The 17,481-nt window shown below is 45.7% G+C and overlaps 1 protein-coding gene across 5 annotated transcripts in view; it reads left to right on the top strand.

Annotated features, from left to right (window-relative positions):
• The window catches only part of RC3H1 (ring finger and CCCH-type domains 1), a 138,209-nt gene that overhangs the window by 88,061 nt on the left and 32,667 nt on the right, over window positions 1-17,481 (top strand). For 2 of the 5 annotated variants that reach the window (XM_068239089.1, XM_068239087.1), the window contains exons 6-10: window positions 291-491; window positions 2,364-2,496; window positions 6,242-6,360; window positions 14,699-14,811; window positions 16,954-17,232. In XM_068239089.1, the coding sequence (XP_068095190.1) occupies window positions 291-491; window positions 2,364-2,496; window positions 6,242-6,360; window positions 14,699-14,811; window positions 16,954-17,232 (845 nt within the window). Of the gene's footprint in view, window positions 1-290; window positions 492-2,363; window positions 2,497-6,241; window positions 6,394-14,698; window positions 14,812-16,953; window positions 17,233-17,481 lie in introns of all 5 variants that reach the window. The other 3 variants (XM_068239086.1, XM_068239084.1, XM_068239085.1) reach the window with 2 other exon arrangements.

Here is a 17,481-nt window from a genome sequence, read left to right as displayed (position 1 = left end):
GGCGCTGACACAGCATGTCACCAACAGGCTGTTTACCGGTGACTGTGTGTTGCTAGCACGACGCTGGGGATAGCAGAGTGCAGGGGAGTGCTGGGGGCACACCATAGGGCAATAGAGGCTGGTGATGGTGTGCACAACCAGCCTCTGTGCCCCACTAACATCATTAAATCCCGCCCCGGGTTCTCTTTAATGATATTAAAGTTCTAATTGAAACAAAGCCTCTAAAGGGTGTAGCTGCAATCTATGTAAACACAAATATTCATCATACTTCTATTTTTACTCCTTTTTAGGTGACAAAGCGTGATGAAGACTCCTCTTTGATGCAGTTAAAGGAGGAATTCCGCACTTATGAAGCACTGCGCAGAGAGCACGATTCACAGATTGTGCAGATTGCTATGGAGGCCGGCCTGCGCATTGCTCCCGATCAATGGTCCTCTCTCCTGTACGGGGATCAGTCCCACAAATCTCATATGCAGTCCATAATTGACAAGGTATCCGCCTCATTCCTGCTGCTGCCTTTTCATCTGTCTGCTTCCCAAGACCCCACCCACTACATATAGTATCCGCCTCATTCCTGCTGCTGCCTTTTCATGTGTCTACTTCCCAAGACCCCACCCACTGCATAAATAGTATCCGCCTCATTCCTGCTGCTGCCTTTTCATCTGTATCTGCTTCCCAAGACCCCACCCACTACATAAATAGTATCCCCCTCATTCCTGCTGCTGCCTTTTCATCTGTCTGCTTCCCAAGACCCCACCCACTACATAAATAGCACTCGCCTCATTCCTGCTGCTGCCTTTTCATCTGTCTGCTTCCCAAGACCCCACCCACTACATAAATAGCACTCGCCTCATTCCTGCTGCTGCCTTTTCATCTGTCTGCTTCCCAAGACCCCACCCACTACATAAATAGTATCTACCTCATTCCTGCTGCTGCCTTTTCATTTGCCTGCTTCCCAAGACCCCACCCACTACATAAATAGTATCTACCTCATTCCTGCTGCTGCCTTTTCATCTGTCTGCTTCCCAAGACCCCACCCACTACATAAATAGCACTCGCCTCATTCCTGCTGCTGCCTTTTCATCTGTCTGCTTCCCAAGACCCCACCCACTACATAAATAGTATCTGCCTCGTTCCTGCTGCTGACTTTTCATCTGTCTGCTTCCCAAGACCCCACCCACTACATAAATAGTATCAACCTCATTCCTGCTGCTGCCTTTTCATTTGTCTGCTTCCCAAGACCCCACCCACTACATAAATAGTATCTGCCTCATTCCTGCTGCTGCCTTTTCATTTGTCTGCTTCCCAAGACCCCACCCACTACATAAATAGCACTCGCCTCATTCCTGCTGCTGCCTTTTCATTTGTCTGCTTCCCAAGACCCCACCCACTACATAAATAGTATCTACCTCATTCCTGCTGCTGCCTTTTCATTTGTCTGCTTCCCAAGACCCCACCCACTACATAAATAGCACTCGCCTCATTCCTGCTGCTGCCTTTTCATTTGTCTGCTTCCCAAGACCCCACCCACTACATAAATAGTATCTACCTCATTCCTGCTGCTGCCTTTTCATTTGTCTGCTTCCCAAGACCCCACCCACTACATAAATAGCACTCGCCTCATTCCTGCTGCTGCCTTTTCATCTGTATCTGCTTCCCAAGACCCCACCCACTACATAAATAGTATCTACCTCATTCCTGCTGCTGCCTTTTCCTATGTGTCTGCTTCCAAGATCCCACCCACCGCTTAAATAGTATCCGTCTTATTTCTGCTGCTGCCTTTTCATCTGTCTGCTTCCCAAGATCCCACTCACTACATAAATAGTATCTGCCTCATTCGTGCTGCTTCCTTTTCATCTGTGTCTATTCCCTAGACCCCACCCACCACATAGATATTAAAGAGGAATTGTAGCAAAAATGTCATGAATTACATTTATTATTATTAATTTTTTAAATTAGTCAGTGTTGGCCCATTGTAAAAATCTTTCCTCCTTCCGATTTAGTCCAGTCAGGTAATTTATGCGGACTGTTTAGTTACTGAGTTCCAAAGCCAGAACAAAATTTACCTGGGCTCCCAGAATGCTCTGGGAGGAGAATTCTGCATAGCTAAGCAGCTTAGGCTAAGCCCCCCTGGGAGTGCTGGGCTACACACCAAAATTTGACTATATATAGATCTTTTATTTCTGATGCTGAAAATTCGGTGAAAGTGGGTATCTTGTATGAATGACTGCATTCTACTTTGTCGCTACTCTGCCTTTTTAAGAATCTGCTTCCTCTGCTGACTCCCCTCACTGTTTACTCTTCCCCTTTAGTTATAAGGGAGGATTTGGTAGTTCATTTATTACAAGAAAGGTTTTGTTAAGTTGCAGACCCCGGCCTCGTTTGCTCAGAGCGTCCAGGAACTGACCATTGCTCTGCAGAGGACTGGAGACCCTGCTAACCTCAACAGACTCCGCCCTCATCTGGAGCTGCTGGCAAACATCGATCCAAGCCCTGGTGAGTGTCTAATCCTGTCCATTTCCCCATTTGTAGTACATTATATAGCCTTATTTGCTGACTGCTAGAGGAAGTTGTCTACATCAGCTCTAGCCTTCATTTTTCTACATTTAAAGCAGACCTAAACTCTTGCACAGCAGACCATGAAAGCACATATAGTTGCTAAGTTCACTCTGTGTGTGTTTAGTGAGATCAGCCTGTCTAATTGGCCTTTATCAACAAGTGTAAATCAGAGCTATCAGCAATGCTGCTGTGTGCCAAGGTTCTGCGCATATTTGTAAACGCCAAAGTTTTAGGTTCTGAATTTAAAGTGGACCTGAACTCAGAACTTCCTCTATGCTCTAAAACATAAGCAACAGCATTATTACCTAAAAACATAATTTGTTAAAGTGAAGCAGAGACGAAGCACCCTCTTGTATTTTACCATATATATATCAGTGGGAACATTAGAGAAAACACCTACCCTGCTCTGTTTCATCCTTCACTGCTCAGCCTGCTTGTTACCAGCCCTGATAAAATCCCCGACTGAGCAATAAGTCTGGCTTTGCCCAGGAATCATTGTAGCGGAGACTGTCTTCTCTGATGTCTTTTCAAGCCCAAACCTGCCCCCTTCTGGCTCTGCTATAACGACTCCGCTGTAATGATCACTGAGGAAAAGCCAGACTGAATGCTCAGTCTGGGATTTTATCAGGGCTGATAACAAGCAGGCTGAGCAGTGAAGAATGAAACAGAGAGCAGGGTAGGTGTTTTCTCTAATGTTCCCACTGATATGCAGCATATGGTAAAATACATGAGTGCTTCATCTCTGGTTCACTTTAAGGCTGATACAAATCCTGCAATAAACATGCAGTGTCTACTTCTTGCTTTCATGTTTGTAGACATAGGGTTAATATCCTGTGTATACCAGTTAGCTCAGCCAGCTGAGGGATCAAATTACAACTTGTGCTTAGTCACACATGAGGGGGGGATTAGACAGGCTAAATTCTTTAAATACATACATGGTGCATTTGTGTTTTCCTTCTGCCCTGTGCAAGAGATCATGTCCACTTTAAAGGGAAGGTTCAGGGAGGGTGGATAAAAATCAATTTCCACTTACCTGGGGCTTCCTCCAGCCCGTGGCAGGCAGGAGGTGCCCTCGCCGCCGCTCCGCAGGCTCCCGGTGGCCGACCCGACCTGGCCAGGCCGGCTGCCAGGTCGGGCTCTTCTGCGTCCCACGCCGGCGCGCTGACGTCATCGGACATCCTCCGGGCTCTACTGCGCAGGTGCAAGTCTTCTGCGTCTGCGTAGTAGTGCGGACCAAACAGAGAGTGGCTATTTCCGCCTATCTCCATGCTGAGAGCCGCAACAGCGCCCCCACTGGAGCCGGGAAGGTAAATATATCAAGGCTTGTCGAGCCAGGATTGCGGGACGCTTCGGGGGAGCCATCGCTAGATTGCCTGCAGCTACAGGGTAGTGGGAAGCCTTATTGGGACCCTGAGGCTTCCCCCTCCCGAGGTGAGTACCCCCCAGGGGACTTTTTTATTATTATTATTATTATTATTACAGAGTCTCTTTAAGTATTGATTTATTTGCCTGGGACAAGCATGCAAGTCAGGTGTTTGCACTTGCTTTCTTGTTTTGTGTATTGACTGGCTGATTATACAAAGATGTATAATTAAGATATATATATATATATATATATATATATGCAGTGTTACTTACTTGTGGCTTCTACCGGCCCCCTGCAATCACCCTGTGCCTGCAGCAGTGCTCAGCGATCCTCCGGGCCCCTGCCATGGCTCAGTTTTGCTCTGCGAGTCTTCGTTCACACTCCCATCACCAGGAGCGTCCTGCGCAGGCTCGTGAGCCCATGAGCCGCGCAGTGGCAGGTGACAGGCCGGTGACAAGCGAAACTGAGCCGCGGTGTGGGACCAGAGGATTGTTGAGTACCGGGTGGGCACAGGACGACTGCAGGCGGCCGTTAGAAGCCCCAGGTAAGTAAAACTGCCTTTTTTGATACGACTTAAAGGACCTCTGCGGCGAAAATCCGATAATTTTTAATACATGTAAACACATACAAATAAGTACGTTTCTTCCAGAGTAAAATGAGCCATAAATTACTTTTCTCCTATCTTGCCGTCACTTACAGTAAGTAGTAGAAATCTGACATTACTGACAGATTTTGGACTAGCCCATCTTCTCATGGGGGTTCTCAGGGTTTTCTTAATTTTTAAAAGCACTTCGTGAATGGCAGTTGCTCCGTCCAACTGCCAAAATAGTGTGCAGCTGGCAGGGAGGCTGGCCAGCATCTTTGTATTAATCTTTTTAAAGTAGTCTCTTTATAAAGAATAAAGGCCAAGAATGCTGAGAATCCCCTATGGAGATATGGACTAGCCCAAAATCTGTCGGTAATGTCAGATTTCTACTACCTACTGTAAGTGACAGCAACATAGTAGAGAAGTAGTTAATGGCTCATTTTACTCTGGAAGAAATGTACTTCTTATTTGTATGTGTTTTAAATTTTAATATTTTCGCGACCGTTCCACTTTAAGTATCCCTTTAAAGTGGGATGGAAACCTGAGATGTTTAATTGTGATGAATTTATACTTACCTGGGGCTTCCTCCAGCCCCATGAGGTGCATTGGCTTCTTTGTCGGCCACACTGTTCTCCCGCTAACTCGTTCGTTTATTGACATGTTTATTGTTTTAGAGCAAAAATGTAATGTTGTTTCTTTTTTTGCGGGGGGGGGGGGGGGGGGGTGTTATTTTTTCATCTATTTCTGGATAACAATATAATTGTAACTCTGCTACATTTCCCCAATGGACTACTGATTAGCAGCTATTGAGTTTGTCTGGCTCCTGTCCAAGTCAGTGGAAAATTGCATGTTGAAATGTAATGCTGGGAACACACGGTTAGTTTTTCCTTAACCACCCTGGCGTTCTATTAAGATCGCCAGGGCGGCTGCGGGAGGGTTTTTTTTAAATTAAAAAAAAACTATTTCATGCAGCCAACTGAAAGTTGGCTGCATGAAAGCCCACTAGATGGCGCTCCGGAGGCGTTCTTCTGATCGCCTCCGGCGGCCAAAAGTAACACGCAATGAGCGGCCTTCCGTGTTTTGCTTACTTCGTCGCCATGGCGACGAGCGGAGTGACGTCAGCCGACGTCCTGACGTCAGCCGCCTCCAATCCAGCCCTTAGCGCTGGCCGGAACTATTTGTTCCGGCTGCGCAGGGCACAGGCGGCTGGGGGGACCCTCTTTCGCCGCTGCTCGCGGCGGATCGCCGCAGAGCGGCGGCGATCAGGCAGCACACGCGGCTGGCAAAGTGCCGGCTGCGTGTGCTGCTTTTTATTTCGTAAAAATCGGCCCAGCAGGGCCTGAGCGGCAGCCATCGGCGGGGATGGACGAGCTGAGCTCGTCCATACCGCTAAGATGGTTAACAGTCGAGCCGCTGATAGCTCAATTGATCATTTCCGACGTGTCCAATCACCGCGGCGGATCGATTCCGCGCTTAATCCCCGCGGGCGGACAATGCAAAAAACGAAGAGCTGATAAGTGCCCGTGGGGACGAGCGGGAATCGATCCGGGCGGCCGCGGGGACGCGCTGGCTCGATTCCAGCGCATTATCTAACTGTGTATCAGCATTAGATCCTCTTTGATCAGATCATTTTTACCAGACTGTATGAATGTAACGTGAAGTATGGTGGTGGAGTTCTGCCTTTTGAGCTTAGGCAGTAACACAACCTGTTTCGCTTGTTTTCTCCCCAGATGCTCCACCTCCAACATGGGAGCAGCTGGAGAACGGTCTTGTGGCTGTGAAGACTGTTGTTCATGGGCTGGTTGATTACATCCAGAATCACAGCAAGAAGGGGACTGACCAGCAGCAGGTGAGCGAGCCATGGAGCTACCACGCCATCCAGGTACCACATCATGAACTACACAGTTTTCTATTAACCAATTGCGCCTTACCGAAGCCAAGTGACTTTGTTGTTGTGCTGCAAGATGAAATATGGAATCGTTTGGTTACTGCAAGCAATAATTGTCACTGTAAATGTCTATTATTGTGCTGTCAGAGAATAAAATGTGTTTACACCTTCCCCTCTCTGCCTTATTCCTACAACTCCCATCCTCCCTTCTCTCCTTCCTGCCTTATTCCTACAACTCCCATCCTCCCTTCTCTCCTCTCTGCCTTATTCCTACAACTCCCATCCTCCCTTCTCTCCTCCCTGCCTTATTCCTACAACTTCCATCCTCCCTTCTCTCCTTCCTGCCTTATTCCTACAACTCCCATCCTCCCTTCTCTCCTTCCTGCCTTATTCCTACAACGCCCATCCTCCCTTCTCTCCTTCATGCCTTATTCCTACAATTCCCATCCTCCCTTCTCCCCTCGCTGCCTTATTCCTACAACTCCCATCCTCCCTTCTCCCCTCCCTGCCTTATTCCTACAACTCGCATCCTCCCTTCTCTCCTTCCTGCCTTATTCCTATAACTCCCATCCTCCCTTCTCTTCTTCCTGCCTTATTCCTACAACTCCCATCCTCCCCTCTCCCCTCCCTGCCTTATTCCTACAACTCCCATCCTCCCTTCTCCCCTCCCTGCCTTATTCCTACAACTCCCATCCTCCCTTCTCCCCTCTCTGCCTTATTCCTACAACTCCCATCCTCCCTTCTCCCCTCCCTGCCTTATTCCTACAACTCCCATCCTCCCTTCTCCCCTCCCTGCCTAATTCCTACAACTCCCATCCTCCCTTCTCTCCTCCCTGCCTTATTCCTACAACTCCCATCCTCCCTTCTCTTCTTCCTGCCTTATTCCTACAACGCCCATCCTCCCTTCTCTCCTTCATGCCTTATTCCTACAACTCCCATCCTCCCTTCTCCCCTCCCTGCCTTCTTCCTACGACTCCCATCCTCCCTTCTCTCCTTCCTGCCTTATTCCTACAACTCCCATCCTCCCTTCTCCCCTCCCTGCCTTATTCCTACAACTCCCATCCTCCCTTCTCCCCTCCCTGCCTTATTCCTACGACTCCCATCCTCCCTTCTCTCCTTCCTGCCTTATTCCTACAACTTCCATCCTCCCTTCTCTCCTTCCTGCCTTATTCCTACAACTCCCATCCTCCCTTCTCTCCTTCCTGCCTTATTTCTACGACTCCCATCCTCCCTTCTCTTCTTCCTGCCTTATTCCTACAACTCCCATCCTCCCTTCTCTCCTTCCGGCCTTATTCCTACAACTCCCATCCTCCCTTCTCCCCTTCCTGCCTCATTCCTACGACTCCCATCCTCCCTTCTCCCCTTCCTGCCTCATTCCTACAACTCCCATCCTCCCTTCTCCACTTCCTGCCTAATTCCTACAACTCCCATCCTCCCTTCTCTCCTCCCTGCCTTATTCCTACATCTCTCTCCTCCCTGCTTTTTTTCCTCTTCTCTCCCTTCAGTGTCTGTACCCTCTGCCCACGTTTCTCTCTCCCTTTTCTCCCCATTTTCTTCTCTCCTACCCCACCACATTTTTCTGTCCTTCCTTCCTCTCTGCTCTCCAGGCTCTCTTGTTGCTATCTCCTCTCCCCATTTTTCTTGCTCTACCTTTTCCTCCCTCCTTTCTTTCTTTCTCACTGCTCCGCCCCTCCCCAATTCTCTCCTCCTTTTATCTTCTTCTCTATTCTCAAACCATCAACCGGTTTCTCCTTCTTGCATGTCTCTCTCTTTTCCCGCCAATTTAATCAGTCTCCCCCCCCCCCCCCCCCCACGTTTCTCTCCTCTCTTCCTTCTCTCCCCATTTTTTTCCCTCTGATCCCAATTTCAGTCTCTCCTTCCTTTACCCCATTTTGATCTTCTCTCCCTCCAAGCTCTCTTCTCGCTCTCCCCTTTTCTCTTGCTCTACCTTGTGCTCCCGTCTCTCTCTCATCTGCATTCCCATTTTTATCCCCTCCTCCACGTTTCTCCTCTCACTCCCCCACCTCCATCTCTCCTTCATCCCTCTTGCTGTCTTTTGGTTTTGCTCAGTGCACTCTATGTTGGGAATTGTCAGATCATTCTGTTCCACTAGTTGGGTGCTGTAGTTAGTAAGCGATTATTGGTTCGCCCTAATTGCTGGATTGGAGAGGGTAACATTAGCAATAGTGTTGCTAGTTCAAATGTGAAACTTCTTAAAGGGATACTGTAGGGGGGTCAGGGGAAAATGAGTTGAGCTTACCCGGGGCTTCTGATGGTCCCCCACAGACATCCTGTGCCCGCACAGCCACTCACCGATGCTCCGGCTCCGCCTCTGGTTCATTTCTGGAATTTCAGACTTTAAAGTCTGAAAACCACTGTGCCTGCGTTGCCGTGTCCTCACTCCCGCTGATGGCACCAGGAGCGTACTGCGCAGGCCCAGTATGGTCTGTGCCTGCACTGTGCGCTCCTGGTGACATCAGGGGAAGCGAGGACACGGCAACGCAGGCGCAGTGGTTTTCAGACTTTAAAGTCTGAAATTCCAGAAGTGAACCGGAGGCGGGGCCGGAGCATTGGGGAGTGGCTACGCGGGCACAGGATGTCTGTGGGGGACCATTAGAAGCCCCGGGTAACTTCAACTCATTTTCCCCTGACCCCCCTACAGTATCCCTTTAATTTTGTTCAGTTATTCCTATTTAATTTCATCCAGATGATATATAGCCAAATATCACATTAGAGCGTCAACACCAACTTGTCTGTTAGCGCTAAGATAAGATTGAGTAAGATTGAGTACACGTTAAAGTACTGAGTGGTCTGTAGTCTGAGTTATAAACTGCTGAAACAGTTTTCATAGTAAAGCTTTTCCTGTAAAGTTCAGACCCTCCCCCTTTTATGTAATGGACAGCTTTACCATCCAATAGGAAAGAGCAGTCTCTCAACTCTCTTAATTTGTCCTCAGCAGTCTGTATGTCTGGGTCCACTGGTTTTAACATAGTTTTCACTGAATTGTCACTCCCAGGTTCTCTGAGGCTGGGAGCACACTTGTCCAAACAGAAAACTATACGTTTTCTGCTGTGTGCTTTTCTGCATTTTTTCTTAGTTTTTTGGATTAATAGTTAGCAGATCTATTTTTTATGCAACATTGGAAAGCATTGTAGGCAGGAAAAAGCAACATGCTGTGATTTTTAAAATGCACATGGAAATCACAGACCTGCAATTTACAACGGGGCCCTTAGAATTGTATTAAATGAATTTCGCATGTGTATTTCGCTGTGCAGCAAAACACACACAGTTCAAACAGGTGTGCTCCCAGACTGACAGGTTTTCTTTAGCTTCCCTGGTGGGCAAACTGATGCAATTTGAAAAAAGGGCATGCTGCCCAAAACAGCATCTGTTATTGCTGCAGTCTTTGACTTGAATAAAAGCATAAAATACTGAAGCTGAAGTGGTGCTGATCCATTTGTCTTCTATGATTTGTGTCGAGAATAGGAAGGTCGAAGGCCAACTAAAGGCTAAACTTTAACACAGCAAGGCTAAAGGCCCATACACACGTCTAATTTTTCGGAACGACGGGTCGTTTGAACGTCCCGTCGTTTTTCTGTTTTTCTTTTAGCCTTTAGTTGGATTTGAAGCAGCACCAGACATTGGAAAAATAATATTGGGATTGGGGGGGAGCTGCCATTCTGATATAAAATATGATAGTGTGAGATTGGATAGAGTAATGCTAAGATACTGGGCTCGATTCACAAAATATTGCATGCACTAAAGGAAGAGAGAAGCTTTATGACTTCTGTTAAAACTGAATTTAGAAACTGAAGTTGATGGTTTAGGTTGGGTTTCCATTTATGCGGGTTTTCTGCATGTTTTACATAAAAAGCAATGGAGAATGAATTGTCTAATACAGGGGTGGGCAACGTTTTTTCCCCTCCATCAGCCGCACTTCTCTAGGATGCGACCCGCTCCTACATCACCCTCTCTTCCTCACTTCTTCTGGAAATGGGGGAATGATTGGGTGCAACTCGCCTAATCACTTGTTCCAGCAGCAAGGTCATGTGACACGCTGGTACGTACTGTTGCATGTCACATGCCCTTGCCATGGAGATTGCCGCTGGGTTAGTGGACCTTGTGGTGTTGCATGCAACTTTGAACAGACGACAGGAAGGGGAGGGATCGGGCCGTCTAGCGACGGGCCGGCTTCATTTCGGCCACGAGCCGTAGTTTGCCAACAGTTAGTCCAATATGTTAGCTGCATGAGTAAATGTATATAATTTACATAAAATTCACTTTTTTTTTCCATGGGAAAATTTGTGTGCATGTTAATACAAGGGCGTAGTGGAAACTCAACCTATTTCAATGAGTTATGTTTTGAAACTTGGTGCACACAGTTCTCTTCTGTCCGCCTCTGACCATCTGGATCTCTTCAGTGGTCAGTAGAGGTGGTCAGTGACAAGTAAGTAAATCTAGCTCGCAAACACGTTGTATTCAGCTTCAACTGGGCCAGTCAAATGCACTTCCTGATGTTTTTGATTGGACAAATTCCAGACTGCAGACTGTATTAAATTTGGATACTGCAATTTTTTGCTTCTCGTTGACGGTTGGTAATGTACAAAGTACAGCATGAAGTGACAAACATCGTTAACATACTGCAGGAAGTCAAAAACTTTTGTGAATCGAAAAATGTTATTTGGCGAAATGTTTAATGCTGAGATAATGCACATTTAGCAACGTATTCTTTGTGAATTGAGCTCAATGCAAACAGCCCACACATAGCACATTTTATTTTCATGTTTCGAGTGATGCAATGGTGTCGCCAAATACAGAAGCACTAGGCATGGTCTGTTTTATAACATCTTATGCAGGGCAGGTAACCAGATGTTCTCCTTGGGATACTTATTTAGAATAATCGCATGAGCGCTCCACTGGCAACCCAGATCAGGTTCTATATCTCAGTTGGTAAACTATCGCATGCTATGCGTAGCAAGAATACATATATATTTTTATATAGTTCGAACCCTTTTTATTGTATATTTCAGTGATCTGCAAACTTGGCTCTCCAGCTGTAAAGGAACTGCAAGTCCTACAATGCATTGATGGAGTCTGACGGCCACAGTCATGATTTATAAAGGCTAATGCATTGTGGGACTTGTAATTCCTTAAAGTGTAACTGTCGGGCATAAAATCAAAAATCAATTATTTACTTTTATCTGCTAAACAAGTAATAGAGATGCTAACCAGGCAATCCAAAAGTTAAAATCACTATTACTTTTTGATAAATGATAATTCCTCAGTTTACCTCACTCCTATTTGGTACACACACAATTTGGCACACACAAAAGAAGTTGCAGGGCATGCTGGGTTGTCATCTTTTACTTCTCTACTAGAGAAGCAAAAAAGGACAACCCAGCATGCCCTGCAACTTCCTTTTTGTGTACCAAATTTTGTGTGTACTAAATAAGAGTCTTGTAAAACTGGGGAATGATCATTCATAAACAAGAAAAGTAATAGATTTTAACTTTTGGATTGCCTGGTTAGCATCCCTATTACTTGTTTACCAGATAAAAATAAAGAATTGATTTTTCTGCCCAACAGTTACACTTAAACAGCTGGAGAGCCAAGTTTGCAGATCACTGGTATATTTCTATAACATTGACATCTTCCGCAACGCTGTACAGAGTATATATTGTCACTTAACTGTCTCTCAGAGGAGCTCACAATCTAAGCCCTACCATAGTCTTATGTTTATGTGTGTATCATGTAGTGTATGTATTGTAGTCTAGGGCCAGTTTCGGGAGAAGCTAATTAACCTACCTGTATGTGGTAGGAAATCTTAGGGCCCGGGGGAAAACCATACAGACACTGGGAGATCATACAAACTCTGTGCAGCTAGTGCTCTGGCTGGAATTCAAACCAGAGACCCAGCGCTGCAAGCCAAGAGCGCTAACCACTACATCACTTTTGATTTCTGGGTCCTAATAATGATTGCTGGAATATTAAGGCCACCGTACACTATTGGATGTTTTAACCAATCATTCTGAGATCACCCACACTCTAAACCCTCAGTCCGAAACTTTGATCTTAGGATACTGACGCCCTGCTGGACTTGATGCGCCCACAAAATATTTATATTATGTGGGGCGGGTAGTGATCCGTGTCGGACTTGGTCCGACAGTTTGATCTGAAGAGGTTTACGCCATGCCGGATTATATCAGACAAGGACACCCCTAACGTCAGCCATCGTCTTCCTTGTTGGGCAATGGGAGCTAGGGAGAGCAATCCACTTTCAGACGAAGTCTGACAGTGAATTGAAAAGGGATTTTAAATAAATGGAATATAAGGAAAATATTTTACAGCTAGCTTGAATCTAGTCAATGAAACTATTGAAATAGGAAAAAGCCATTTTTTTCAGATGTGAGAAAGGCAGGGAGTGGGCAGACACAGAGCTTAATGCCTAGTACACACAATGCAATTTTCCATCAGATCACACCTGTCGAATTGATTGACAGGTCTGATCTGATCTCCAATTGATTTTCTGATCACTTCTATACAAAATCGATCAGAAAAACGATAGGAAATCAGATCGGACCTGTCGGAAATAGATTTGACCCTCAATCTGCCGGAAAATTGCATCATGTGTACTAGGCATTATGCTAGGTATACACTGAGATTTTCTGGCAGATTTACTGTCAGATCGATTATTTCCAACATGTCCAATCTGATTTCCAAAAGAAGTGAATGGAGATCGATCGGAAATCCAGTCGGACATGTTGGTAATTTTAAAGGACAACTGAAGCTAGAGGGATATGGAGACTGCGATACTGATTTCCTTTTAAACAATACCAGTTGCCTGGCTGTCTTGCGGATCCTCTGCCTCTAATCCTTTTAGCCATAGACCCTGAACAAGCATGCAGCAGATCAGGGGTTTCTGACATGAATGTCTGAACTGACAAGATTAGCTGCATGCTTGTTTCTGGTGTTAAGGTGCGTACACACGCACTACCGGTGGCAACGACGGTTCTGCGGACTGATAAGGCTGTTGGGATCGTTCAGAAACTGCCTTATCAGTCTGCCGACAGCACGTACACACGCACTACTGTCGGCTGAACATCCGCCCAGTGGGAGGGTCTGACGGACCCGTCGTTGCTGCCGGTAGTGCGTGTGTAAGCACCTTATTTCAGACACTACTGCAGCCAAATAGACCAACAGGATTGCCAGGCAACTGGTATTGTTTAACCTGAAATAAATATGACTCCTTATTCTTCTCACTTCAGTTGTCCTTTAAGATTCTCTGGTAGATTTACTGTCAAATCGATTGTGTGTACCTTATGCTAGGTACACACTGAGATTTTCTGGTCGATTTACTGTCAGAACATGTCTGATTTGCTTTCCGATCGATTTCCAAGCATTTTCCAATCTATTTCCGTTCACTTAAATAGGAAAATGCTCGGAAATCGATCAGAAAGCAAATCGAACCTGTTGGAAATAATCGCTCTGACAGTAAATCGACCAGAAAATCTTAGTGTTCCAGCATTACATAAGGGCTTAATCTTTGTTCTGTCTAACTATTGATGAAATCTCAAGTGACATCATTGGATCTCAGGAAGAGATCTGCTGTATATCAGTAAGATGTCAATTGTTCAACTGGTCTAGAGTCCATCTAATCCTATATGGTGGGCTTAATCTGGTGCACCTGAGAATTCTGCAGTATTCCTTGTTTGTGTAGCTTTATTTCAAGACTCCTTGCTATAATTATGTGAACAGCTTACATGCAATAGTTATTCGACCAAAGAAATAATTTCCGGGTTATTTTTTGTTTTGTTTTTGTAAGCTTATTTAAACTGTCCAATGGAAGCTTGTAAAATTTCTTAAACTCATGCAAACTTTTGTGCAAGAAATTTTTGTCTCCTTAAAGCGGACCTGAACTCAGAACTTCCTCTCTGCTCTAAAAGATAAGCAACAGCATAATAACCTTTACAGAAAAAACCTTTCCTTGCTACAGCTTATAGAGCTCCTTCAGAGATGCTGCAGTGTAGTTATTTCCTGGTTCGCTGGGAGCGCAGAAAGGGTTAAACTCCTGTTCACCTATTAGCTCTCAACTCAGCAGACAGCTGGGAGCTCAAATTTACAGAGAAGGGAGAATTAGACAGGCTGTTCTCCATAAACGCATACAGGGTGGATTTCTCTGTGTTCGCCTTCTCTCTTGTGTAAGAGTTCAGGTCCGCTTTAAAGTTCACTTGATGAGTTGATTTGCCACAATGTTGAGAAAGCCCTGAATGCTCTTATGATGGTTTTCTTGTTTGCCCAGCCCCCGCAGCATAGCAAGTATAAGACCTATATGTGCCGAGACATGAAACAGAGAGGGGGTTGCCCCCGAGGAGCCAGCTGCACCTTCGCCCATTCCCAGGAGGAGCTGGAGAAGTAAGTGGGGGTTTTGTGCAGCTTTTATGAACTACCAAAACATTGTTTTATTTTTTTAAACTTTTATTGTTTGGCTGTTTTTATTTGGTACACAAGAAAATGCCCTTTGAATATTTCATATGTACAAAAATTGCAGAGAAGCAGCACCCTGTAGGTAAGTAATGGTGCTCACCCCAACAGCTCAGTGTAGAACCTCCCTTACGCTGAGGTTAATTTCAAAATCTGCTCAGTTCCAGTTAGCATAAAAGTGGGTATCCTGCATGATTGACTGCCTTCCCACTATGGCCTCAATTCACTAAGCACTTTAGACTAGTCTACTGATGGTTTGCTCAGTTGCATCAAAAAGGAATTCACGAATAATTACCGAGTGTGTTAGCCCTGTTTTTAGACCTGGTCTAAAACATTCGGTAATTAGGTTGGTGAGGCCTATATGTTACAGTTCTGAGCAGTTACTACTTAAATTTGGTGTTAACAGTCCACATAAACTGGCCTTTAGTCTTATGGTACGTTTGCCTCTTTGTACTTGTTTTGCATCCTCATCATGCAAAATAACAGGTTTAAAGGAAACCAGAGCGAGATTAAAATAAGATTTATACATACCTGGTGCTTCCTCCAGCCCCATCTGCACAGATCGCTCCCACACCCTCGTCCTCAGCCTTCTCCCTCTTCGGTACGGGGTGCTGGGGACCTTACAGGTCAAGACTGACCTGGTGAGTTGTGGTGAGAGGGTGAATCTACAAACAAAACACCCCGTACTGAAGAGGGAGAAGGCTGATGACGGCGGGGTGACAGCGGTCCGTGCGCATGGGGCTGGAGGAAGCCCCAGGTATGTATAATACTTTAATTTAATTCAGCTCTGGTATTCTATAAGCTGCCTTGCTTGCCACTTTACCAGTTCAGTCCTTTGCTTTACGGAAGTAATTGTCGTGCAGTGAGAATCTGCTCATTTCAGGCTCCAGTGCTTTGCCTTTTTACTCACAAGATGAGTTGGGGTGCATACACACCTGGAATTTTGATTGGCCAATCACTGACCAATTTTACCACCTTTATGTACTACAAGAGCTTACCTTCACAATCTGCTCATAATATTCAATGTCTGTTGGCCCTCATACTACATGGAAGTGGTAACATTGGTCAGTGATTGGCCAAATTGCATGTGTGTATGCATACTAAGCCTGATACACACTTTACATTTAGGTTGGCCAATGACTGTCCAATCTTACCGCCTCCATATAGCATGAGGGCCAACATTTTGAATACTATGAGCAGTGTGTAGGTAAGCTCTCATACTTCCTGAAAGTGGTCAAATTGGTCAATCAAAATTAGATGTGTGTAAAAGGCTTTAGTGCATTCCATAGATTAAACTTTCTTGTTACCCGATTTCCAGCGCGAAATTGGTATTTAGTTTACCGATTGTATATACAATCTGGATTGTACATGTCTGGATTGTACATGTCTGGATTGTACATGTCTGGATTGTACATGTCTGGATTGTACATGTCTGGGCACCTCCAAACAATCTTAACCTTTTACTACGCACACAGTGCATTTGCCTCCAGCAGTCTCTAGTGCATGAGACCTGCATGGCAACAGTGGCCTAATAATACGGGATTGGTGAGTGATTGTCACATTACATATTGTCGCCAGCTGCGCGATCAATCTTTGTCAGTCTGTTCACCATACTTCCTGCGTATGCTAACAGGAGCAGATTAGACGGGATTGGCACGCTCTGTCGCATTAACCTTCTTCCTCTGACGATCCAGCAACCGGTCTTTGTTGCCAGTCTGCTCACCGTACTTCCTGCGTACGCTAACGGGAGCAGATTGGACGGGATCGTGGGGCTGAATTGTCACATTGGCATCAGCACCTATTCAGTAGGAGACCTTAGGAAAGTCTCTCTAACACTGCTACTGCCTATAGAGCGCGTCCCAGTGGCTGCAGCTCTGGCGCTTTGAGTCTGCCAGGAGAAAAGCGCGATATAAATGTTATTTGTCTTGTTGTTCTGTAAAGTCCTAGTTCACTTTATCCCCTCACTCCATGGCAAACTAATCCTTAACCCTGCCATGTTTGGGGTTTTTTGGTTTATTGTATTGAAAAATGAATCCATTTTTTTCCTTACACTTTTTTCTTTCATTGAAACAGATTTCGAAAAATGAACAAGCGACTGGTCCCCAGGAGGCCGCTAAGTGCCTCTCTAGGTCAGTTGAATGAGGTTGGACTGCCCCCCGGGGCCATACACTCAGATGAAGGTCCTATGGATCTGCCTAGCAGGAAACAAGCCGGCCTCCCTAACGGCATAGTGTCTGGCCAGTCTGTGGCTCAGCTGATCTCCCGCGGCACGGACTCCGGCTACGAGTCTGTGCTAAAGCCAGTGAAAGTGGATCATCTGAGCAGCAGCGCTCCAGGATCACCTCCAGAGCTGTATGTATCACTTGCTAGTCTCTGGCTCTTCTCTGTCCTCTCTTCCCTGCTGACTACTCTCTCTCAAATCAAAACTAGACAAGACCACTGAATGTGTTTTATACTTTTTTGTTTTCCTATATTCCTCGTTCCCTTTTGGCTCAATAGGCAGACCTGCGATACACCCTTGAGCCTTTTTCCCTTACCCTATCCCCTTCTCCTAACTAAAACTACTGTGCTATTGTGTTGTTGTATTTGACGAGCCCTGTT

The sequence above is a fragment of the Hyperolius riggenbachi genome, chromosome 6, assembly GCF_040937935.1.
Source record: "Hyperolius riggenbachi isolate aHypRig1 chromosome 6, aHypRig1.pri, whole genome shotgun sequence".
Classification (NCBI taxonomy): Eukaryota; Metazoa; Chordata; class Amphibia; order Anura; family Hyperoliidae; genus Hyperolius; species Hyperolius riggenbachi.
The sequence above is the reverse complement of the archived record's forward strand: the minus strand, read 5'-3'. Positions and strand labels throughout refer to the sequence as shown.